This window comes from Pygocentrus nattereri, chromosome 25 (genome assembly GCF_015220715.1).
Source record: "Pygocentrus nattereri isolate fPygNat1 chromosome 25, fPygNat1.pri, whole genome shotgun sequence".
Classification (NCBI taxonomy): domain Eukaryota; kingdom Metazoa; phylum Chordata; class Actinopteri; order Characiformes; family Serrasalmidae; genus Pygocentrus; species Pygocentrus nattereri.
In genome coordinates, this window is record NC_051235.1 from 26,637,507 (window position 1) to 26,662,972 (window position 25,466).

The 25,466-nt window shown below is 42.4% G+C and overlaps 2 protein-coding genes across 6 annotated transcripts in view; both read right to left on the reverse strand.

Moving 5' to 3' along the window:
• Nucleotides 1-4: 4 nt before the first annotated feature.
• Nucleotides 5-13,576, reverse strand: sltm (SAFB-like, transcription modulator). The gene is made up of 20 exons (XM_017711653.2): nt 13,397-13,576; nt 11,451-11,538; nt 10,876-10,931; nt 10,098-10,125; nt 8,418-8,985; nt 7,748-7,791; nt 7,102-7,211; nt 6,834-6,983; nt 6,476-6,591; nt 6,232-6,383; nt 6,052-6,149; nt 5,789-5,842; nt 5,502-5,644; nt 5,196-5,376; nt 4,983-5,107; nt 4,595-4,768; nt 4,071-4,397; nt 3,719-3,857; nt 1,977-2,134; nt 5-664 (listed from the first exon to the last, which is right to left on the reverse strand). The coding sequence occupies exons 1-20, from the start codon at nt 13,571-13,573 to the stop codon at nt 568-570; spliced, it is 2,985 nt and encodes a 994-aa protein (XP_017567142.1). The 5' UTR covers nt 13,574-13,576; the 3' UTR covers nt 5-567.
• A 3,649-nt stretch (nt 13,577-17,225) lies between these two features.
• The window catches only part of rnf111 (ring finger protein 111), a 71,308-nt gene continuing 63,067 nt past the window's right edge, over nt 17,226-25,466 (reverse strand). For 3 of the 5 annotated variants that reach the window (XM_017711656.2, XM_017711655.2, XM_017711654.2), the window contains exons 9-15: nt 24,793-24,918; nt 23,653-23,770; nt 23,180-23,260; nt 22,366-22,461; nt 21,980-22,066; nt 20,769-20,872; nt 17,226-18,867 (exon numbers count right to left, since the gene is read on the reverse strand). In XM_017711656.2, the coding sequence (XP_017567145.1) occupies nt 18,750-18,867; nt 20,769-20,872; nt 21,980-22,066; nt 22,366-22,461; nt 23,180-23,260; nt 23,653-23,770; nt 24,793-24,918 (730 nt within the window). In that variant the 3' untranslated portion in view covers nt 17,226-18,749. The remainder of the gene's footprint in view (nt 18,868-20,768; nt 20,873-21,979; nt 22,067-22,365; nt 22,462-23,179; nt 23,261-23,652; nt 23,771-24,792; nt 24,919-25,466) is intronic. The other 2 variants (XM_017711658.2, XM_017711657.2) reach the window with 1 other exon arrangement.

Consider the following 25,466-nt stretch of genomic DNA (forward strand, 5'->3'; position numbering starts at 1 on the left):
AAAATACAAGAAAAACAACCTGTATAATTTAATGTCAATAAATGAGAAGCGCCAAACCCAGAGCATCATGAAATGTCAACGGAGGGAGATCACATTGTTCACAGTTCCCAGTGCTGCTCCTCTACTTTCTGCTAACTCGCCTGACTCGTCTTTAAACAAGCCCTTCACCCGTTTCAAAAGGGACAGATTAGAGCAGGGAGGGCTTTAGGAACAGCATTGGGAAGCACTAGGCTAGAGTAGAGTGTTTTCTGGACACAGGCAGTTTCAAAACACACACACAGGGTTGTTTTTAAGAAAAGGGGGGAAAAAAAAGCTGTACAGTCTGCCAGTCCATTATGTGCTAGGCTAACAAGTATGTGCACTGGCACCATTTTGCAGGTCACAGGAGAACAAATCCTACATTTAGCTTAACGAGGCTCTATACAAACAAAAAAAAGGATGTTTTACAATTACCTGTTGGCCACAGTCCAACCACTTAAAAACAATATTCCAAACTTAAAAAAAGGAAAGAAATTAAGTTATAAAATGTATTTAACATCTCTGCAGAAGAACATGGGCAAGAGGACGCTAGAACCTCCCCTTGAAGGGTTTGAATCCTCCACTGCCACCTGCCATGGGGACGTTGGTGATCTGGACGATTCTGTTCATGCCAGCAGAGGAATGGCTGCAGATATACAAATAAAACCGAATCAAAGAGTTAAAGAAGTACATGTTTCCATATATCCTGCATACAGAATGTCCAGATCAGTGCATCATTACTGTTATACATCAAAAATAAGATTTTTAAAACAACAAAATTTATTTAAACAAACACAAAAGCTGTTTAAAGTTCAGTCCTCAGTACACTCAGAAATAGAGGTACTAAACTGTCACTAGCCGCGTTTACACGCAGCCTGATAATCCGTTAATAACTCGACTAATAGCTCAATCGGAATAGAATACGTCCACGTAAACACCTCAATCGGAATAGAGTAATCCGATTGAGGCCATTCGGAATACAGTTTCTATCCGACTGAAGGTGGGTAAACCTCTAAATAATCCGTTAAATAGAAGAATAATATCCATGTAAAACGCCTGAATCCGATTACAGTCCAATCGGAAGGTGGAAGAACGAAGAATGACGCGCCGCGCATCGCAATAGGTTTATACCAGTCAACAAAGGCGGAGCAGAGGAGACGAGGTTTATACTCTGAGCTTTAAAAGACGGCGGTGGGACGGACGTTTTTCTGAGCCTGACATCAGTTTAAAGCCGTTAAAAACTCAAGTGTGCCAACTGGAAACTCATCTCACGCCGACTGGACCTCACGATGTAAACGAAGATTTATCAGATTGTTGAGCAGAGTGAGCATAAACCCCGGTCTGAGTCTGTAATCCGATTGTTTTCAATTGGATTGGCAAAAATCTTTGCATGTAAACACAGCCACTGGGGCAGTAGCCCCCTCATCACTGGGGTGGTTCCCTCACTGGTTCATCCCAGCACCTTTAGTTAAGGAACAATCATAATGACAAATGATATTTTCTAAGCTGTACTGACTCCACACCCCCCGCCTCGCCTCCAGGCTTTTTATTTTATTGTCCCGTTTTAAAACATTCGGTTATGAAAAAGGTACAAATGCGTACTTTTCACCTGGAAAAACAAAGGCCTACAATTAGACCTTAAAACCACTGCTGTACCTCTGAGGGAACGTTTACATCATTCGTACCTTGATGAACGAAAAAAGTGTACCTGCACAGAACCTTTATTTCTAACAGTGTACTGTTTTAAACCCATCTGTAAGGTAGCAACTTCAAAAAGAGAAGGAAAATATATTTATAATGTTAATGTAATGAGACCATCACCTCTATTTGATCTTTTCTCATGAAAAGTGGTATGGTGTCAAATGGTGTCCACCAGTGGTCACTGCACAATGCTACCAAAAAGCACCCACACACTCCAAGAACTGGGTTCTGATTCTCTTAGAGAAAAATGTACATACCTGGAGTGTGGAGCCATCATGCCAGGTCGGCTGTCTCCCATGCGCCGACTGTCAGGGAAACCTCCACTCTGGGAGCCTGCGCCCCCGTGCCACTCCTTCCTCGGGCCCTGGTCCCGTCCATGTCTCTCCACTACCACCTGCCGGCCACTGCTGAAATGCTGGTGTACAACAGAACCAGGTAAGTCTTCAATGAGAACACTCAAACATCTGGGTCTAATTTTTACATACAATCATGTTTTCCTGCACATTGTGTTCTGATAAATTAGGACTATGAATCAGGGGTGATAGTGGGAAAAATTCCTGAGCCTGAACTTTTTTCTCTGCTCGGGAGGTGAGCAGGGTGGGGGTGCTATGTACGCGACAAACTTAACACACAACTTGTTGGCCCCTGGGCGCAGATATACGTCTATGTATAAGCCTGATCTTCATTACTGTCAAAGAATTTTTGCTTTTGAATTCGTCCCTTCAATGATAGATTTTGTTGAATTTTGTTGAAATACATGAACAACATTCAGACATGAGATAAACAAACCCAATATAAGCCCATATTTCAGAAGCTTGTGCAGATTACCAGAACTCTTGGGACTAGCAGGCCTGTTCAGGAATCCATACCTGTTTTTAACTAGTCACATACCTTATTGCTTCTATAGCATAGGAGACTACAGATACTACAGCCATACCAAGAACGGTCAGCAGGTGGCAATAACAATACTCCAAAGTAAACTAGGAATTGATTAGTAGCCTAACCATTGACTAAATGACATGAACAAGGACACACTCATTTCTTTTAAAAATATAATAGCAAACTATGCACCATTTATTTTAAATATTTTGAAGCCGTTACAGTGCAACAAACTCATAAATAATACTACAGCCCTAAAATTACTATTCAGTTCCATTTTCCCCTTAATATAGGCTTAATATAGTTGTGTTCCATGGCTGAGTTTATACGTTTCGCGTTGACAGTGGAAAAAAATTCGCACGTGTATTTCCCGGGATTTCCTTCTGAATCTATCAATTTGTTTGGTCAAAGCAAGTCCCGCCCCCCTGTTTCTGACTGGCTTAATGGCTAGTAGGCTCGGCCTTGGTGTTGGTTACAGTGAAACCTGCGCATGTCAGATCAAGAGAAGTGTGAGATCCTATGGTCAGATCACGAGGCCAGGGATCGGCAACCCGCGGCTCTTTGATCCCTCTGATGCGGCTCAGCTTGTGAAAATAATTAATTTAATTAACGTATATTATTTTTGAGACTTAAAAAAAATGTTCGGGCGGAATATCAGAAACGTCCGGTATTTAGTTTCGGTTCGCCTGACTGACATGTCGGCGTCGTCACCCGTCCCCCCAACCCTAACCCCACCATTCGCTAGAGTGAGATGTCGTCGTCGTTTTAATATATTATGTGGCTCACACTGAAATAAATTTCCAATTATTTTGCTTTTATGGCTCCGAGTCAAAAAGGTTGCCGACCCCTGCACTAGGCGAACCTTTTTTCCCCCTCGCAGACACGTCGGTACGCCGGAATTCCGGCGTGGCGCCTGAAAACTATCGGGCCTGATGAATCAATAATCTCTAATGCCAGCAAAAAAGCCTAGGCTTTCTAATCCCCAAAGAAAGAAAAAAGAAAACGAACAAACAATGAAAAAAGAAAAAAAAAAAAAAGACAAAGAAAAGGAAAAAAAGTAAACAAAGAAACAGAAATAAGAGGAGAGAGAAAAAAAAGGCGTAGGAGGGCGGGTGCTTACCTGCTCTCCCATGACACTAGGCCTTCCTCCGTCTCGGCTGCTGAAGGTCGCTCTGCCCCGGCTGGCTGATGGGGCTCCCCTCATTGTAGGGCCAGGCCCCTCTCGACCTGAACGCTCAGGACGCATCCGCACTGCCCCCCTATCACCACAAGACAACTCAGTATAAACAAAGTTCATACTGACGACTCCCGGTGAAGTTGGTAACACAGCACAGCATTTTCTAGCAGGAAAAAATACTGACCCTGTACTACTCAAAATCAAAGACTAGAAGACAGAAAAAGTGCACTATACACACAAAACCATAACACTAATCCTGTAATGCTTAGGACAGTAAGAAGTGCTCTCTTCCCACCTGACATCACCAGGTTTGGTGTTCATGCCACTGTCACTCTTCCAGCCAGTGTGCCCACCATCTCTGGCTGAGCGGGAGTGGGTCATAGCTGGTGGCGGAGCCCTGCCCCCTGCTGGTCGTTCTGGCATGGCCACGGGTCGGCGCTCGTCTCTGTCCCGGATCTCGCGTCGATCGGTGTCCCGGAGCTCAGCGCGAGCAGGAGGGGGTGGCGGCTCAGGCCTGCGGACAGTGTCGAAGCTTTTGGGGTAGCGGTCAAAGCCAGAGCCCTCCCGCCGTGGGTCAGGGCGGTTCTTCTTAGCTTCTGGCTCTCCCTCGAACCTATTGCGCCTAAAAATGACAAATGAACTTAAGAACTTTCTTCTCAAAATAATTAGCAATAACTCATGTTTTCACCTGCCTGCACAAGTGCCAATTAAAAAAATTCCCACTACTGCCAACTTCAACATTTCTGATAAATCTGAACCAAAGCCTACCTTCACCCACCAAGCAGAATTACGCAAAACTCCAGTTCAGCATGAACTTACCTGTCGAAGCTGTTAGGCTGTACAGGAGCACTGTCAGGAAAGCGTGCTCTGTCTCTGGAGCTGAAGTCCGTGAAACGGCCCTGCTGGCGGTTATTGTAGTCAGAGGCCTGGCTGATCCTGCCCTCCGACTCCGGCGGGATCTTCTTATTGCCGTTCCAGTAGGGGTCATCCCTCCTTTAACAAGCAAAGGAGTCAATGAACCTTTACCCTTAAATTCCAGGATATACAATATTGCCTGGATACATACAACCACCACTGTCAAGCTAATATATGCACATTTAGCCTCTGTAAAAGCTGACGGATCAGTAATGAGGTCATCCCAAAACAAGTTTTAGACAGAGGCTGCTATGTTTACTGTAAAATCACGCTCTCTGCTATTCAGACATACCTGTGGTCGACGTCACGGCCTCTCTTCAAATTATTGCGTTTCTCCTGTTCATAGCGAAGCTGTTCCTGCTGCCTCCTCAGCTCCTCACGCTCCCGAGCCATCCTCTCTGCTTCCTTACGCCGCTCCTGCCAAACAGTGTACAATTTAGCAACTGCAACATCAAAACTGGTGGAATCAAAGCATTTAAATGTGGCGCGACAAACAGTGGCTGACCTGCTCTATGCGGATTCTCTCTCTTTCCAGCCTCTCTCGCTCCATGCGCTCACGTTCCAGCTTCTGCCTCTCGAGCTCCAGCCTTTGGCGCTCACGCATCAGGTTCTCCCTCTCCTCACGCTCACGCATTACACGGATCCGCTCACGCTCCCGCCGCTCGCGCTCCGCGATCTCGCGCCGCCTGAAAGTGAAGCCAACACTATTATGCAACAGCACAACCAAGCTCTCTGTGGTTTAAGCATCCTTCAGCATAAACAGGGCACAAATAAGAGGGAAATATTCATTTGCGTGTGAAACAAGACACACCTGCGCAGTTCCATGGCCCTACGGACTCGCTCCATTCTGACCATGCGCTCACGCATCCTTTGCTCCTTCATCTTCTCAAATGGAAGAATGTCCTTATTGCCTCCTTTATTCAGAAAAGGCCTTCCTTTCTTCATTGTGTCCATCTGTGAGAAACGACCACAATTCAAGGGGCATTAAGTATTCAGAATTACCACAAAAGGGAAAATGGTTCAGTCAATTAAGATCCATTTCACTGAAACTCTTCTACAGTGAAGAACATATGGAGGATTGGTGGGGGGGTAACAAACCTCTTCAGGAGGACCAATCCAACGGGGCCGTCTGTTCATGTTGGGAGGTCCAGGCTGCAGAAAGAGAGATATTTTTGATTAAAGGTAAATTTGAGTCATCTCAGTCATGTCAATTAAAAAAAAAAAAAAAAAAAAAAAAAAAAAAAAAACACAACACCACTAAACCAAAAAATTCAAAAGAGGGGAAAAATTTCACCACGTTTACATCAGCAGGTCTACAACCCTCTTCTAATAAAAAATATCTGCTACATTCTTCTTAGTACCTTGTCAAACCTCCCTCCTCTTCTGAACGGTGGCCGAGGTTTGAAGCCTTGGTCCCCTTTGGCTTGGTCAATCACTACCATCTTCCCAGGACTCTTCCCTGAGGGAAAGACAAATACAACACCATTAATTTAAAGCAGAAGCATCCACAGGAACTAAACTGTGCGGATCCACAAACTTACTGCTGTGCTTTTTCTCATCCTTTTTGGCATCAACCCCAGAGCTGGAAGACGGGCCGTCGGATTTGGTGCCTTTGGACTCCAGCTTCTTGGAAGACTCTTTGCTCTCCTTCTCAGACGGCTTCTTTTCTTCCTTTTTACAAGAGGCCTGAGTCCTGCAGAGATTTGTTAAAAAGCCTGCATGAGCATTTCCCTGCCCATCGGCAGCACATGTGGCACTAACTCAAAGGGAGATATTGGTCCTTACTTGCTGGTGGTCTTTGTCCCAGTAGGGGTGCGTTTTTCCCCTGATGTTTTATTGGAACCTGTTTTGTCCTCCGCTTCTTTCTTAGAGAAGTCCTTTTTGAAAGGGTCAGTTTTAACCTGAAAAGTCAGAACTATGCGGTTAAAATTTAAACGTTTTTGTTCATCGAGGCCATTACAGAACAAACTGCACAGGTAATTTTTAATCCGTCATTAATATGCAGTTTAGACTCTTGCAGAAATTGCAAAATGCAGCATCACAAATACAATTTCCTTAGTTTTTCTTTTTTTTCCTTGACCGTTACGTAACTCCATTAGTAAAACTTTGGCATAGCCATGTGGTGGAGAGAAGATGTCTTTACCCTGTCCACAGATATCTGCTGGCCATGGAGTTCTGTGTGGTCCAGATGGGAGATGCATCTTGCCACCTCTGCGCTAGAGGACATGGTCACTAATCCATAGCATTTAGCTCCTGGGCTTCGAGCATTGGTGACCACTTTGGCACTAAAAACCTTAATAAGAATAAATTTTAAAAAGTGGTTAACAAAATGTTACTCAAAATACAACAGTCTAACATATGAACAGTAACTTCTACTTCAAAGCTTATGGCAGTCAGATTCTATACCATACCTTTCCATATTTGCCAAAAAGATTCTTCAGATCAGCTGCTTTGGTGTTGGAAGACAGGCCACTCACCCACAAGTTGCGAGTAGAGCTGGTGCTGCTACTGCTGAGACCTCCTAAATACGGACCACAAGTTCAGACATCCCATATATACATTTGTATTTTAACAGACTCAGAATCTTGGATGACAGCCTTTGAAGGTGTGAGTATCACGTTAGGTTTTTAGTGTACACAACCATCTCCAATTCTATGAATATATCAAATAGGGTTCAGCCTTGTAAAGCAATGATCAAGTTAAGAACCACCACTGCTACCAAGACCATCCACAATATCCATTAATACAAATCCATTTTCATAAAAACAGGGCTGCCATGAAAATCACACAGAAACATTAATCACCCAGCTGATTAACCACCCATTCTGGCTCATAATTGGCTTTTTTCCATATTTTATTAGCCAAGATGTGCACCAACATGTGCAATACAATGGACGGGCCCAAGGCTTACTGTGGTTTAAAAGCAAAGAGTTTTCCCATCAACCGTTTTCTCAGAATAAGGATTTAAAGCCACTTTGGGATATATCGGAACAGAATCGTTTAAGCTTAGTTCCTGACATTTATAAGAAATATAGCTGAAGTTTAACAAATGCTTACCTTTCTCGTCTTTCGTGGTTTTCCCATCTCTGTCTTTTGAGGAGCTACAATACAAGTGTGGTAAGAGTGACAGGAAGAGAAAAATGAGCAAATCAAACAAAAAACGTACAGTCACCTGTGGGCACTGAGGAACATTCAGACAATCAATCACCATTCAAAACATTGGTTTGGTGTGCGTTACAAAAAAGGAAGAAAAAAAATCCCCACAGGTAAGGCTTGCACTTGGGTAACACTCCAATAAGGCTTCTTTCATTGCTTTTCCACGGGATCAAGGTGGGTCAGGTTTTCTGCCAATTTATTCTCTCGGTCAATGAAATCTTCCGAAGTGTGTTCAACTTCACAGCGAATAACTTCATTGGTCTGACAAACCCCTCTGTCATCACTGGAACTATTGCTCTTTTTTAACCCATAAGTAGGGACTGGAAAAGGCAATAAAAGTGCTGGAAATGTGTAACAGCCGTGTTCTCATCTCCTCGTTTAACAGCATCAATTACCCAACTTCGAAAAAAAGGCCAAACAAATCAAAGGAAACCAATGGCAGGGATTAGGTACAATGAACGACTTGTTATGAAAAAGAAAAAAAAAATCTTGCGGCTACCCACAATGCTGAGTTCATAGTGATCTGGAACTTGGTAGAAGTATCTTAAAGAACTGACATAGAAAGACAAACCTCTTTGCTTGACCTGCCGCCCCAGCAGAAGAGGGGCCTTTCTTCCCAGAATCCTTTTCTTTGTCTCCCGTTTCAGCTTTCTTTGAGGCCTCCCTGCCGTCCTTCTTGGTGGCATCAGACTTCGGCCCGTCATCTCTCTTACCATCTTTGTGGCTGTCCTTCGCTTCGGCCATCGAATCTGCCTCCTGCCTCGTCTCGGCAGAGGCTTCTGGCTCCTCACAGCCCTTCTCTGCCTCAGAATCTGGAAGTTTCACATGTTTACCTGTTTCCAGGAGGTCGTCGCCATCCACATCCAGGGTGATGGCATCTTCGGCCTGGATGGTGACGGATATGTTATCATCCTCAACTTCTTTGGCCGGATCGGGAGCAGGATAGCTCTCCAAGGCCTCCATCACTGGGGTTTCAGGTTCAGCTTCAGCCTCTGCTTCGGCCTCAAGCTCAGGCTCCACCTCTGCCTCAATCTCAGGCTCCTCCTCCAGCTCTGGCTGTGCCTCAGGGTCGGCAAGGCCATCCCCGCCGGAGAAGGATTTAGAATTTTCACGAGTAGCATCATCAGTATCAGTTACATCTGAGGGATTTAACAAGGATAGAACATGGCAAAAAACACATTGTTTAACATTCACATCTCTGAGCTAGGTTACCTGGAAAGTAGAATAGAGAGCAAGTTTAATGTTAGTGGTCATCGTGGGTGAGGAAACCACAGGTATAACACAAAACATACATTCCTTAGAAAAACGGATGGGTTCAACAATCTTCGGTCATCTCAGCCACAACCACTTCTTATACTGGAAAACGGTCTTCGATGGCATTCTTCCTCGGCCTTTGCAGTGATCCTTTACTTGCCTTTCCAATGGCCGAAAATGGTTTACTTCATGTTTTGGACAGGGTGTGGGGACAAAAACATAGAAGTCTTTTCTCCAGTGGCAGCGAGGCTTTTCAAGGCCATGTTCAGTGTCTTTTCTCACACTCCCCTTGAACATCCATCACTCCTTAGTGCTGGGCAGAGGAAGACGCAAGTCAGGTACTTCATCCTTTCTGATGCACTGAAGAGAGCGAGTCCGTCGTGCCATGTGCACAATGCTGCTAGAAACGGGCACCTTTTGAGCCATGTCCATCCTTGAGACTGAGTTTGTGAGGAAAGGCAGTGAGAAACACTTCATTTCTCCCACCTAGAGGCACGTTGCAATCGAAAAGGAGCAGTTAAGACTACAGCATCTAATCTTCCGACCAGTCATCCATCGTCTCCTTCTCGTTTCTGTCCACCGCTGTAAAGGAAGAAGCCTGATGTGGTGATTCCTGATGCATAGAAAGTGATGCGATGAGTCCCTGTGTGGTCAAAAAGCCTCCTCTTCCCTGCAGCAGTAGCAGCAGAGAAGACGTTCTTGAAAAAGTCCTGTCTAGAACACATGACGACGTTAAGAGGATTGTTGCGTCCGATCTGTCCATTGATGCAGCAGCTGTGAAGACTGTAGCTGGAGGTGAAGAACAAACGTTCCTGATAACAGCAGCTTTGAGGCTTGTCCTTTTCGAGTTTGTGAGTGACACTGAGGTCGCATCAAGTAGTGATGAAATTCGAATACAAGGAGCAAAATAAGGAAGGGGAGTCCCACCTTCAGAGAAGCATGAACCTGTGGAGCCTAAAAAGATTATCAATCCACCCTAACATGAGACCAAACATACCTTTCTCTGATTCCTCCTCTTCAGCCTCCTGAAAACAAGCATAATCAGAGCAGTTAAAATAAAAATCTCACTTTAATGGTTAATTTACAGAAAGAGAGGAATTTTCTTCCATGTTTTGGGGGGAGGGGGGGCTTTTACATATTTAAATTTTATACTCCAGTCTTCCTAATTAAACGCTTTACTGACGTGCGATTGTTAATCATCATCATCACAACTCCTAAAAAGCAGAAGCCCTTTCCCTCCTCCAGCTTATCAACTCTCATGGTTACCATTTTTCATTAGTTAGTGTCATACTTGTCCATTTTGCCCATCACCAACGTATAATCAGTGCGAATCCTGGCAAATATGAGACCAAAAATAATTGGTCGCTAATTATCGGCTGATAACATTGGTCACTGAAATGAGCAGATATTACTGGCCAAGCAGTGCAAAGTGAAAGAGTGGGCTATGTTTAATATTTTTGCTTGTCCTTTGATTATTCACTGTTTTCAAATACCACGATGTTAGACTTACAGCCTAAACTATTATAAAACACACCAGCAAACTTTCCAGAGTTTGTGTGACAGCTGACAGATTAGATGAAGTTGCGAATAAATTACTTTGACAAATCAAGGCTATTTGAATAAAATGTAAACATCATTTATTTATTCATTCCTTATAAATTGACAGCATGATCGTTTTCCAATGGATAAAACTATGCTCAATATTTTACTTCTCATCATGGTTCATATACATCACCATAGTCCAAATGTAAATTAACACAAAAACACCCACTTACCTTGGAAAAGGACTCCTCCTCCATCGCAGCGTCAAGATCCGAGTCCACTTTCTTTCCTAAACAAGAAGTATATCCGAAGTCAATGGTGAAATGGCTCCTATAAAACCCTGTCCTCATGAGTTCTCAATCGTTTGGAGTTAAACAATTGAATTATTTTGTCAAGCAGTGTTCAAGCTCCAATGTAAAATTCGATGTGCTGAAAGAAACCCAAGCTGTTCAGGGCTTTACGCTCTCGGTCTCACTTCCTGCAAGTCAAAATGCATTCTGCAGTAAGGCAAGGCCCCTGGGTGCTCCAGAAATGCAGTCAGTGCAGTTTAACTACAAAACCACAAAGAGAGGAATTTTCATCAGATCTCAGGGCATTACGGTCACGTGAGCTAGAGCCTGGCTGTTGAGCTCCACTGAGGATCCACTGTCTTTTGAAGGTGCATGCGGTTCTTTTCCTAATACATCTGATTTAACAGCTGAGCTAATTATCAAGACCTCTGTGTGCTTTGGGTGAGAAATGAGACAGCAGTGGGTCCACAGAGCTGGCGATGACCAACCTTGAGGAGAGTCAACAGCAGCACCCTCACCTTTGGCTTTTGTATTCTTTCGGCTAGGCGTGTCAGCTGAAACAGGGATTTCGATGTTTTCCGGATCGCCACCTTCATCTTCTATCGCCTAGGAGTAAAGGACAATACAATAAAAAAATTTTTTTTTTAAGTAATGAGGTTTAACGACGGTTCGCTACAGGAAAACCGCTTTACTGTCCATTCCTACATTGCGAACACATGTATCGCCCACCACTTAGGGTAGTTAGGGAATAGAGATGCGCAATGATATCGGAATTGTATCTTCACTGGAAAATAAACTGCATATTTACAAAAATAAAATAATCAATGTCGGCCAGACGTTTAGATTTAATCAATATTTCAAACCTACATTTAGTGAGGTTTATTGCACTGCCCCTGGAAAACAATGTTTAGAGGAGGCAAGGTTTTTACACACACACACACACACACACACACACACACACACACACGTGTGTATACATATACACACACAACACTGAAGTAGACGTATTCCCAATTTCCACATCAGCAAAACAAGAGGAAACGGGTAAACTTTCCACAATAACATTAAAGGGGAATTCCACCAATTTCCGAGTGGTTTGGTGTGAAACACATTGCGGTTCATAGTGATGGGAACCATGCGGCTGAAGAGTTCAGCGCCTCTGAAAGCCCCTCTCAGAAAGTTACTCTAAAGTGGGTGGATATGCTGCCTGATGTCCGACAGCATGTTATGGGAGTTTTGGCCTAAAGTCTATTTTAACCCGTTTGTTTTGATCCTCACATGATGGAAGGGTCCATGCAGGGCCAAGCCGTTCCCAAAAGAAACCGATTTTTCAACACACAAGCACTAAATATGCGTGTTAGGCGTGTCTGCTTGCAAAGTTCACGTTACTTCATGAATTAAAAATTTAACTGAACCAGCCTCTCTCAGCGCCTTCTGTGGCATAATGCTTATTCGCACAAGACTGGAAATTTTATTTTTTTTTATTTTATTTTATTTATTTATCTTACACAAATGTCATCCTGTTATTATATGCCTAATCAGATTTATGTCCACATATTCATTCAGATATTCACAGCTCTTTTTAGCTCGTTCACACGGGCCCTTTATTATTTTACTGGTCCACTGGAGAAACATCTCAATAGCCTCTGAGCTGGTCTGGTCTGTGCTGTACGCGACCACCACGACTAATTGCTTGTATGCGTAACATACCTGGCGAAATAAAGTGATTTAGACCTGAAGACTCCACTCGCCAGCTGGTTGCTCGATTTTCCCCGTTCCACCTTAAATTTAAACGGGCGACTAGGAACGGAAAAACAGCTGAAGCGCCAGAACGTAACTGCTGCACCGTTTAAGGTGGAACGGGAAAATTCAGAAAAACAGCTGAAGCGCCAGAACGTAACTGCTGCGCCGTTTAAGGTGGAACGGGAAAATTCAGAAAAACAGCTGAAGCGCCAGAACGTAACTGCTGCACCGTTTAAGGTGGAACGGGAAAATTCAGAAAACAGCTGAAGCGCCAGAACGTAACTGCTGCACCGTTTAAGGTGGAACGGGAAAATTCAGAAAAACAGCTGAGGCGCCAGAACGTAACTGCTGCACCGTTTAAGGTGGAATGGGAAAACTCGAACAAGAAGCTGGCGAATAGGTAAACAACTTCAGTCTCCCACAGCAGCTAAGCTAGGCTAAGCTAACCTAAGCTAAGCTAACTAGCATCTCCGCAGCTAACCAGTCGCGTTGATTTGACTTTCCATGCATTTTTAACACACACGCGTTTAAACAAACGAGCACGACATTATGGGGCGTCTAGTCGGTACAGGTTACGCTGTTTGACGCAGTCGGTGAGGGCACGTCGGTTGTCTAACCGCGAGCAGCCCGTTAGCCGACGCTAACACGCTACGCTAGTCCTGTTGGTGAATCGCGCTGTGCGTCCACACACGGAGCCGCTGCGCCGACTACAGCGCTTTACCTGCTTCAGCCTAGCGACGAGCACGTTTTTGACCCCTGTGATGTCCAGGTTCCTCCGCTTGAGCTCCGTTTTTAGGTCCACCACCCGCAAGTCTGTGATCCGCTTGCTCTCCGCTGTAATGGCCCCCGACGCCATTTCACCCGCAGCTGCAACTTCGCACAACGGCGGCGGCGTCATGAGCCGTCGTGACGTCACCGGGAGGGCGATTAAGGTCACGTGTTCGGGATGAAGCGCCAGGGGCGGGGCCTGCCGGCCATGACATTAAAACCACCTCCTTGTTTCTGCCCCCATTGTCCGTTTGATCAGCTCCACTTACTGTAGGACCACAACAGAGCAGGCAGGGTGGTGGATCATTCTCAGCACTGCAGTAACACTGTTGTAGTGGTGGTGTGCTAGTGTGTGTTGTGCTGGTCTGAGTGGATCAGACACAGCAGTGCTCCTGGAGTTTTTCAACAACTCAGTGTCACTGCTGCACTGAGAATAGTCCACCAAGCAAAACTATCCAGCCAACAGCGTCCTGTGACCACTGATGAAGCACTGGAGGATGACCAACACAAACTGTGCAGCAGCAGATGAGCCTTTCTCTGATTTCACATCTATAAGATGGACCGACAAAGAGTGTCTAATTGATTGTCCCTCCTGAACCCCCGAAAGGTCTACTGAAGATCCTCTTCTCCGTGATGTAGATCATCTCTTAACTGCCTTGCTCATACCAGTCTGCCTTCAGTTGTGTCATCGTGTAACATGGAGTAGTCCATCATAACTATGGCCGAGGGTTGAAATGACTGAAAATAATCGATACAATCAAAAACATTTACTATTTTCATGGGGTCCCTAGAAGGCTGTCTACCTAGTGCCCCTGGTTTACTGCCTATAACTTGAGGAGCACTGATATTCACTATATGGCTGAAGGAATGTGGAAACCTGACCATCACACCCATATGTGCCTGTTGGACATGAGCATTAATATGGAGTTTGTGCCCCTTTGCAGCTAAAACAGCTTTCACTCTTCCAGAAAAGGCTTTCCAAATACGTTGGAGAGTGTCTGAGGGAATTTGTGAGGTCAGCCACTGATGTTGGGCGAGAAGGCCTGGCTAACAGTCAGCGTGCCAGTTCAACCCAAAGGTTTTCACTGGGATTGAGGTCAGGGCTCCGTGCAGGCCACTGGAGTTCCTCCACACCAAACCCGTCAAACCATGTCTTTATGGAGCTTGATCTGTGCGCAGCAGCCCGGTCATGCTGGAACAGTAAAGGGCCTCATGTATGAACGTGTGTGATTACATGTCTGTATTTCGGCCTTGTGATGGACCAGTGGCCTGTCCAGGGTGTTTACTGCCTTCTGCCCAGCACCCCCCACAACCCAGGAGGATAGTGTCCTTGATAACGTGTGTGTGGAGCTAAAGAGCCTGACAAACAGCCCCAGATCATTATCCACCACATTACTGTGATAATGTCTGGCACAAGGGATTGAATAAACACCCCACCGCAACCTACTCAGCTTAAACAGTCAACATGCATTTATCATCATCTGAAGTGTTTCGCAGTACTCCATAGTGCACAACTGCATCCCTAAGCCATCTTACAGAATTCACAAGCTTGTATCCTTTTTGTTCTCGTTCATCAGTGAATGCATGTCTCATACAACCATTAGGAATTCCACTGGAAACCCTAACATCTGTCATTTTTGTACTGGTGTTCGAATTTGATGTGACATTTCCACCACAAACCCCTGCTTGGGAATCCCAGTGTTAATAAACAGCATCAATAACGGTGTAAAAATCTTCACCACTAACAAAAACCTGAACATTTCACTGTAACATTTGGGTTCTGGCACCAAAAAAACATCTATATCTTGGTGGTGGTGCTCAGCGTGTTGTATTCTTCTTCTTTCGGCTGCTCCCTTTAGGGGTCGCCACAGCGGATCATCTGCCTCCATCTTGCCCTATCCACTGCCTCCTCTACTTTTACACCAACCATCTCCACTACATCCATAAACCTTCTCTGAGGTCTACCTCTTCTCCTTCTACTCGGCAGCTCCATCTCCAACATTCTTTGACCAATATATCCACTATTCCTCCTCAACACATGTCCAAACCATCTCAACCTGGCCTCTCTGGCTTCATCTCCAAACTGCTCCACCTTCACTGTCCCTCTGATCTGCTCATTTCTAATCTTGTCCAGCCTGGTCACTCCCAACGAAAATCTCAGCATCTTCATCTCCGCCACCTCAAGCTCAGCCTCCTGTCTTTTAGACAGAGCCACAGTCTCCAAACCAGACATCATAGCAGGAAGCACTGCTGTCTTGTAAACCTTCCCTTTCACACTTGCTGCTATCCTTCTGTCACACATCAGCCCTGACACCCGTCTCCACCCACTCCATCCTGCCTGCACCCTCTTCACCTCTTTTCTGCACTATCCACTGCTCTGAATGGTTGTCAGCGTGTTGTAGTAATAGGATAAAATATATTGTTAAAAGTGGCTTAAAAACACTTCGTAACACTTAACAGCGTGAAAAGTTGTGGGGGAAAAATATTTACAGATATAACTCCAAACCTTACTGTGTGGTGGTAATGACAACTTTATTTGTAAGGAAATTGATACTAAAATCAATTTTAAATAAATTATTCAGGCTCCTCCTCCACCCCCCAAAACAATCATTAGGTGGAGCCGAGGGTGGGGCCTCATAAATGACATGCATTTACGCGCCACTTTGGTGCCCTCGCCCTCCATTATCTCAAAGTTTAGTTCACAGTGGAAGGATTTTCAAAGCAGTCAGTCAGTAAATGGAGGGAGGAACTGGTTAGCGTTAGCTGTAGCTTAGCTAGCCCCATAAATGCTCTGCTCACCAGAGAGCATGGATGACTCAAATATGAGGGACTGAAATCCTGTTCCATGATTGTACCATGGTGTTTGGCGCCGTTTGGGTCTGTAGCCTGATGGCTAAGCTAAAGTTGCTAAAGCTGATCAGGCTACTGACCCAAACAGCGCCACACACCACAGTACAGGTTTGATCCGGACTTCTGCTCTGATGAAACAAGTGGACTGTAGTCCATACTTTGTTAGTTCCCCCCCAGAGCAGGTACTATTTGGGTGGTGGATCATTCTCAGCACTGCAGCAAAACTGACGTGGTGGTCTGTTAGTGTGTGTTGTGCTGGTCTGAGTGGATCAGACACAGCAGTGCTGCTGGAGTTTTTAAACACCTCAGTGTCACTGCTGGACTGAGAACAGTCCACCAACCAAAAATATCCAGCCAACAGCGTCCTGTGACCATAGATGAAGGACTAGAGGATGACTAACACAAACTGTGCAGCAGGTGAGCTGTCGCCTCTGACTTTACATCTACGAGGTTGACCAACAAAGAAAGTGCGGCTAATTGATTGTCCCTCCTGAACCCCCTGTAAAGCCCACTGAAGAACCTGCTCTCCATTATTAGATCATCTCTTAACTGCCTTGATCATACCAGCCCGTCATCATGCAGTGGTGTCATAATGTACCACGAGAAAACCCAACGCCTGAGAGAGCAAACACTGAGTGACCGACGCAAAACTGAAACTGAACCTGCTCTGCGGTGTTTGGGACTGTAGCCTTTTGGCTCATCTAACGACAGTTTAGTTACAAGCCCAACATACCACACGCCACAGCACAGGCTGTTTAGTCGTGGAATAGAAATGTGACACGTCATAACTCTGAAATACTGTTATCGTTTTTAAGAACCGCCGTTTGCCTCATCATCAGATGTACTGCCTAGTGTAAAAAGTGGAAACGGGAGTTTGCTGTGGTGCACAGAAGTGAGACATATTATAAAGGAGCCACACGAAGTACACAAGAAAGAGTTACCTAACTTTATTAATATCATTATTTTAAAACTAATGTAAATCCCACGGAGTATCATCCTGGGACCTTTAAGTCTATGAATGCATGGATACCTGCCATTAAGTACTGCATTCCAACACTCCATTCAAAATTATTACAGTTTTTCTTGTTTTCTTTTTCTCCAAAATTCAGCAAACAGAGAGGAAATACATGGCCTCAGCGCACTTTCATTCTCAAAGCACTCCTGTCTTTTGTCTCTCATGTGCAAGTATATGCAAGTTAGCTAGTTGAGAATAATATTAGTGTTAGGCTTTCACAGCAGCAAAAAGAAAAAAGAACCAAACAAAAAGAACTTAATTAAAACAGTTTGCTGCACAGCTAAAGAGAGAGAGAGAGAGAGAGAGAGAGAGAGAGAGAGAGAGAGAGAGAGAGAGAGAGAGAGAGAGAGAGAGAGAGAGAGAGAGAGAGAAATGCACTCATAAGAGTGAGTGTGCATGTTTATGACCATATCTGAACAGAGTAATCAGCCTGCAACAGTCACTTGGTGCAGAGAGACAAACCAGGCGAGAGAAAATTAAAAACGGAAGAAACTGTGACGAAAACAATACTCCAGGCATCCGACAGCTGTGTTTGTGGCTGAGATCCCCACTGAGCCGAATGTGACAGAGTTCCAAGAGTGTCCTCATCAAACGTCACTTATTCGTGACATTAAGAAAAGCGAACAATACAGAGAGGTGACGTTTTTTTTTTCTTCTTTTTTTTTTTCTCCCCATCTCCTTAAAATACATTAGGTGAAGTGAAGTCGAATAGAGGTGCGCAGAGGGATCGGCCAGGACACAAACACGTGCTCATCCTGGAAGGTGGGTTTTCCGTGAGAAAAGGAACGCTGTGGGAGGTTGAACACTGATACAGCAGCTGATCTCAAGCATGATCTTATTTCCTAATTAAGGAATGTCTTGATTCGCTTTAAAAAAAAAAAAAAAAAAAAAATCTTATCACACTAAAACATAAAACTAAACAAATATACTGATCAATAAAATGAGTCCTGCAATGTTTTTATAATGGAGGTTGACATTCTATTCCAGTAAAGCAAGGCATTAGGTATATAAAAATGCTTCTTTACTAGAGCAGCTATTCTTGCCTGCAAGTCCTTTGGGCCTGCCAGGCCCGTATCATTTATATGTGCAAATAAATGCATTGCAAGGATCCATGAAAAAAAAAAAAAAAAAAAAAAAGACAAAAATAATAATAATATACTATGACACTTGTGAAAACAATTAAAAGCTACATAAAAGCTTTATAAATACAATAAAATTCAAAACCTTTAATGAAGATGTCATTTCTAGCTGTATTGGTTCTATATGATAGCTGGCATACTACGCTCTTTTTTTTCTTTTTCTTTTTTTTCTCCTTTTTTTCAGTATTGGATCTGCGCAGGTAATTCATGCCATCTTTGGTTGAATGTGTTACTGAAGAAAAAAAATAAACACAAACAAACGAACAAACAAAGATAAAATAAATGTTGCTAGAAAAACAGCATCAACTTTCGGAGGATAACTGGGCCTCTATGTCCACTCTGCAGATGGGGCACTTTTTGTTAGTGAGGAGCCACTGATCCACGCACAGCTGATGGAAGAGGTGCATACAAGGAAGGCGTCTGCAAAACAAGAAGGAGCGACCGTTAGAAAGCAAGGATAATTTGGGGGCCATTTCACAACATGGTTTCTCACTGCTGCATCATTTAAATAAGGTCTAATTAAATCCTTCTCGTTCCACGTGAAACATACCAGTCTTTAGACACTTAAGAGTCAGAATTGCTCAGTGATCGTCATAGGAACCAGACGTCTGAAGAGTATCCAGGTTATGACATAAAATGGTTATGAATACGCTGCCTGACGTTTTTATGACTATTAAAGTACAACAGATCTGTCTTATATGCTATGAAAATATGCAAACAGATATTCTTCTCTCTCTACTCTGTCATATTTTACTGTATTACATGCCTATTTTTTTATTTCTTTTAATTTATGGCTATTTCTATTTTTTGCCTAGTACAAGTTTATGTACAATTACGTTTTGCTACTGTAACACTGCAATTTCCATCCATTCATCCATGTTTGTGAGGCGAAATAGTCCCCAAAGACAATTTAATCTTTTCCAGATTTACCACTATTTTACCATTATTAATATTATACATAGACATCAACGATAACAAATAAAATACATTCGTCATCCCTGTTATAGACATGGCGATTCCTGGTTTCTATCAACACCAGTGAAAAAAAAAATCTGAGTAAGTTTCTATACAATTAACCCTTTCACAACTACTCTGAGTAACTACCTCAGCTGCTGATTTATAAAGCAGTTCTGAAGAACAGGTGTTAATTCCCCTTTGAAGGAACAGACAAATCAAATATACACAATATTCCCCTTCCCCCAAATGTCAACTGGTCACGACATGACATGGTCTGGCGACAATGACTTACTCGTCAGCTACATTAAGAGCTTAAAAGCTCCAGTGTAAAACAGGACACCAAACACATCTTGGCTGATTAAGAAAGAGGGAAAATGGGGTCATTTTGATTTTTCCCTGAAGCCTTTACATCACGTTAATTTACAGGTTTGTCCAATAAGAGAATATGTAAGGGACGTTTTTCTTGGACCTCATTTTAGATACTGAAAAATCCAGCTGGGTGAAATTCTCCCTGACCCAGCTCATTAATATCACTAACACAAAACAATGCGCAGTTTGCATGTTCCAGCAACAGGGGGCACAAGAGGTTCAAATGGAGAGAAAGGAAAGCAGGCGTAAAATCCTCAGTTCAGAATTTAAATGAGTACTGCAGCTTTTATTTTAATCTTATCTCTACCTACTGCATTTGTGGCATACAGCCAGTTATTACAGACAATAATTTAAAAACGTTTCCATGTACTTAGGAAGTGAACAGAAAGCCTGACTTAAAAACACTTACAATGGAAGTCAGTGGGCAGATGCTGAAGCAAATACCCACTGACTTTTATTCTAATCGTGTTTTGAGTCGGTAGGTTTTTCTATCCCCCCCCCACCCCATGTCCAGAGAAACAAGGCAAAATTACTCTCCATGGTAAAAACTATGTTACAGTTGCAGCAGATGGAAAAAAAGCTTTAAAAAAAAAACAAAAAAAAAAAACTGGAATATTCCTGTAACGACATGACCCTAAATAAAATAATAAAAATAATAAAATAAATAAATAAAGCACTAATTTAAATCTGCAGCCAGAGTCATGTCACATGCCATCCCTGTTAGCAAATATAAAATGTTCTCCTTCACTCTATAAAACATGCACAAAGCTTTTTCTTGTTAGACAAACATAAATATTATCTGTAATCAAATATTATTAAATGACAAAATGTGTCTGAGATGGGGTTTAAATTATGTGTGTATTTTTATGTTCAAGATTTTCATTAAAAGAATAAAAACCTGTACATTTTCCAGTATGTCAGATCACATTATTTACATATCAAAATAAACACAACAGCTGTACATGAGGACACAAGCACACGTTTAGAGTGTTTACCTGACGTCCTCCCCTTCCTCCAGTATAGACAGACAGATGGTGCATTTCTCCTCTGTGTCTTCCTCAGCCCCCTCCTCCTCGTCCTGCTTACCGTGCAGCTTTCTCTGTGTGTGTGCGAGAGCAGACAGACCATTACACACACACACACACACTGCACCCAAACCCTCATCATCTCACACAGAGAGACAGAAAACTAATACATCAGCACATGAAAACAGATGGGGCCATTTTCTACTCATAGAACACATCTGAGTTTATTTTTTAGTAAATTGTGCAATTTCTGTCACAGCCTGTATAAAAATCAAACAATATCTTGGCAAGTGAAATTAGACGAAGTCAAAATATCTAATATTGCTCAATAAGATGTTGTAATAAATATTCTTAAATATATTTCTAGACATTGTATTTGTGCAAGTGAAATTATATATAAGAAAGAACGTCTTCCAATGAACAAGGTCATTTCATTGCGCATAATATTCTTCTTCTTCTTATTAATATTTTAATTATTGTAATAATACATCAATATTAGATATTAAATTATAATATTTATTGTATTATTTATAAAATTTATAATTACCATTTTTAAACTTCCCAATTTACAAATGCTACATATATTGATAAGATTTACAATTATTTTACTGGCCAACATAAAAAAATTAAATAAAATAGATATAATTCAGAGAGTACAGTGCAAAAGTCTTGAAAACAACAACTTGTATACTAACCTTAATACTATGTCCACTATTTCTTAAGCTCTCCTCAAGGAGGCCCAGTATTTACAGTTACTATCCAAGACTTAGTTTATTTTATCATTCCTTCATTAAATTAAATCAGGTGCTGATGAAGGAATTTAACAATTTCATGTGATGGCTGGAGTTAAAAAAAAATATTCTAATGTTTCATGGTGTTTCTTTAACTGGCAAAAAACATTTACTGCGAAGATAAATAGAATTTTCTGAATGACTTTTGCACAGTAGTGTATAAACCATAACGGTCTCTATTATTATACACATAAGTAGATTAGTAATTTTCAAATAAACAACTTATACTGATTACAAAAAGTATGTGTTATTTTTTTACATACACCTAGCTTTTGTAGTCCTCTATACACAGCCTTAGTGGCCTTTATAAACTACCGTCTCCCCCACACCTAACATCTACAGTATAAATAAATTGAGTTTTTCCATTTAAACTGATCACTGATTTCTCACCGAGTTTGAGGGTGGGTGCCTATCTTTCCCAATAGATGCCCATGCTTCGGGGGATAACTGTTCGTCAATGTCTCTCTCCACCACCTTCTGTATTGGGCGGCAGGGTTTGGGGTTACTGTTATTCAGGTATGTGTAATGCACTTTGTAATCTATATGGAACCTTTTTTTATCCTACTATAAATCAGTGACACTTCAGTTCTCTAATTCTGCAACTGCAAACTCCTGTGGAGTGCAGTGCTCTACAAGCTGCACCCTCCTCCTGCTGCTGCTGGAGAGGGAGCTCCTGTGCATGTCCTCCTCAGATGGAGTCTTCAGCACACATGCAGCTTTTGTTATCAAGGCTAAAACGCATATGACACACTCATCGTCATCTTACAAGCTCTCACCTTCTTGTACTTGTGCGGGTAAGTGCACCTCTCTATGGTTCCCTGAGAGGCTCCTCGATTCACAGTCCCCAGTCGCTCCTCTAAATGCAGCAGATCCTGCAAAGCAAAATATAAATACATAAATGTGTCAACAGCCACTCTCTTACACATGCTTTTTTTTTTCTTTTTCTTTTTTTAAAAACAGTGCATTTCTTAATTTTAGACCTCAACCACTAGAAGTCATTAACACGAAAAATTAGTAACAGCATAAATAAAGTATTTAATAAAGTTTGATCCTTCACACCACTGGCACTATTGCAGGTCGAACCCCAGCTGCAGCATGTTGCATGTTCCTATGACAGAATCCGTGATTGTAGCCTTATTCAAACATAACTTTTAAACCGCTTTCAAAGCAATACCTTCAGCACCTCTGATAGACAATGCTGGACTGTGCTTGCAGAAGATCTACAGGTAAAAATCAACAAGTAACAGACTAACAAAAGCAAAAAAGAGAAAGCTACAGTTGCAAACGTGATTTTATGTTCAGGTCCTGTCTTTACATAACAAAACAAATGGCTTATTCTGTCCACTCATGTAGCCACGCGAGGGATGATTGTGTGCATGCACAAGAATAACTTTTCACCAAATTCAAGTCATAACAGGATCTCTCCTAAATACACAGTTTTGACAGTTTCTCTTTTCGTCTCGATGAGTGTGAGACATCATTTTAAAATGATAACACAGACTTCTGAAATTTCATATTGCACTTTTTTAAAATTTCGCTGGTCAGAAGGATTCTCTAAATGACTTAAAGCTCTTTAACTGCGAATCCTACCTCATAGGTTCGGCCAAATCCAGTCATTCTGGATGAGATGTAGCGAATGTGTGGATAGGTGACCTCAGACATACCAGTGTGCTGCGTGAGAGAGAAAAACAACAAACCATTCAAACATCTCTGCTTTTCCTTATCAAAACATTTAGCTGTCTATGGTGGATCCTGTAGAAGAAACAAACATGGTTTCATGATTATTTACAGTGAAAGCGAACCACTTTAAATCAGGTATGTCAAACTTAATATTCACTTCTGAAATGGCTGTTGAGTGTGCGTTATAAACGGCAATACATAATTCATGAGGCCTAATAATCCACCCTTGAAATAACAGATGTTGTAAATAAAAGGGGGGTTGGGCCCACCGTCATTAATCTGTGCAATACCTGAACCCACACCAGCCCTTCATTACTTATGCTAATGTATGCTAATGTATATAATGATGGCTGGGAGTGGGCACTGGAGGAGATGGTACTCACCATCAGCTGGATGGGGAAGTGGTGCAGTCTGGGTGGGGGGTGGTAGTGGGGCAGATGGGGGAGCAGATGCCCTGAAGGGTAAGGAGCTACAGTCACGCCAGCCTCTATGCCCAGCTCCCTGAAACACAGCCACAACAGCAACATTAGAAACCAACAAACCAGAGCTGTTACGATAATCATATTAATATTCCTTTATTAATGATATAAGCATAAAATACTGCTCATATCGGACGAAGGAGCAAATTTTGGTCTTCACTGTTCTATTAAAACAGTGTTTTATCAAAAGAGGCAACCATGAAAACAAGAAGAAAATGTCACTCAAAAGGAGGACTACACCAAATTAAAAAAATTTCTGCAGATTTCAATGGGTGAAATGTAAACAAGTCATTCAGAACGACTGATGTGAAACTGAATTTTAGAGAAACACAGATTCTGGTATCTTCACAATATTGGTGATAGGAATCAGGGATTGCAATGTAACGCAAATATAGCTATTTTATTCATACAAAACTACCAGTGAACCCACCCATCTTCCAAGTTGTTATATGTAATATTGATAATGGTGAAAGCGCAGTAAAGCTTGGTTTCTCTGGGGATTATTTTACCTTAAAATGCCTTGCATATACTTCTGAATGCTTAAAAAAACATTTTAAGCAAACCTTTTTTGTTCACCCATGACAAAAGTCATTAGGCAGAAACTGAAAAAAATTAGCAGAATTCCCTTTTATTATGAATTTAAATGTGTCTTCTTGTTTGTGGTAACTATGCATTTAGCAGCCACTGGCAATCGCTTTGACCAAAACAATTAAAGGAAATGAAATACCAGCACCTTTTTATATCTATAACATCATATTGTGCAAAAATAACAAAACGCATCATAAAACAGTTTTTTGTACTGTTCTTTATGCCTCTAGCAACAACACGTGAAGCCCATTTGTGTTAAATAGGGCCACAAAACTGCAGCAGATCAAAGCCAAAAATAAAAATCCTCTGCTCACAGCATTACCATATTTAGTTCCTGAGGATCATAATTTTATTATGGTCAGCAAAACCACCTATTATACAGTTTTGCTCTAAGCACCAGAACAGGCCTGGAGTGGGATATTAATGCAGTTGCTGCTCTGATGAAGTTGTGCATACCATGTGGTCCTCTGGTCGGTCTGGCGAGGGTGGGAGGACATAGTCTGGGGGACATGGATGTGATGTCCGTGGCCGTAGTTGGGGTGCATTCTGTGAGGGTGAGGGGGAGGCCTCTCGTGTGCTCGACTGTAGGTAAAACAGCAGTAGAAACAGAGTAAGAAAAAACATGATTGCCAATAACTGGTTCATATCTTTGTTGAGCCTGATGTACTACACAAATACTCCAAAACTTACTGTTCACTTACCAAGATATACAGTACACATAAGGAAATCATACTATTCATAGTAAGCTGGTGAAAAAGCCCATTTTGAATTCATCATGGTTGGGATGTCACAGCCATGAACACATTAGCCCTACCCATTCACACTGAAGCGAGAAGCAATGTTGTTACTGCACAAAAATTGGACTTAAAGCGGAAGACGTGATGAAAACCATTTCAAAGGGTCCCGGAACCAAAAAGGCATGATTAGAATGGTAAGTAGTGGTGACCTGAGGACTTGATCGTCCTATGTATTTCAGCTCTTTTGTATATTTAAAGCTGCTTTTTGGATGAGGTATAATACAGAGCAGCCACTCAGAACCGAAATCTTTTACATATCAGTCTCAAAAGGTACATCGGCAGTCTGTAATTCTGAAAATTGACCTATGACTAATTTTGGTACACAAACATTAT

Excerpts from the sequence above, each read along its gene's own strand:
- sltm (XM_017711653.2), bottom strand. The coding sequence starts at position 13,573 with ATGACGCCGCCGCCGTTGTGCGAAGTTGCAGCTGCGGGTGAAATGGCG. Across the intron at positions 10,932-11,450 it reads AAAGAATACAAAAGCCAAAG|GAAAGAAAGTGGACTCGGAT; the intron begins GTGAGGGTGCTG and ends CTTCTTGTTTAG. Across the intron at positions 8,986-10,097 it reads AGAGGAGGAATCAGAGAAAG|ATGTAACTGATACTGATGAT; the intron begins GTATGTTTGGTC and ends TAAATCCCTCAG.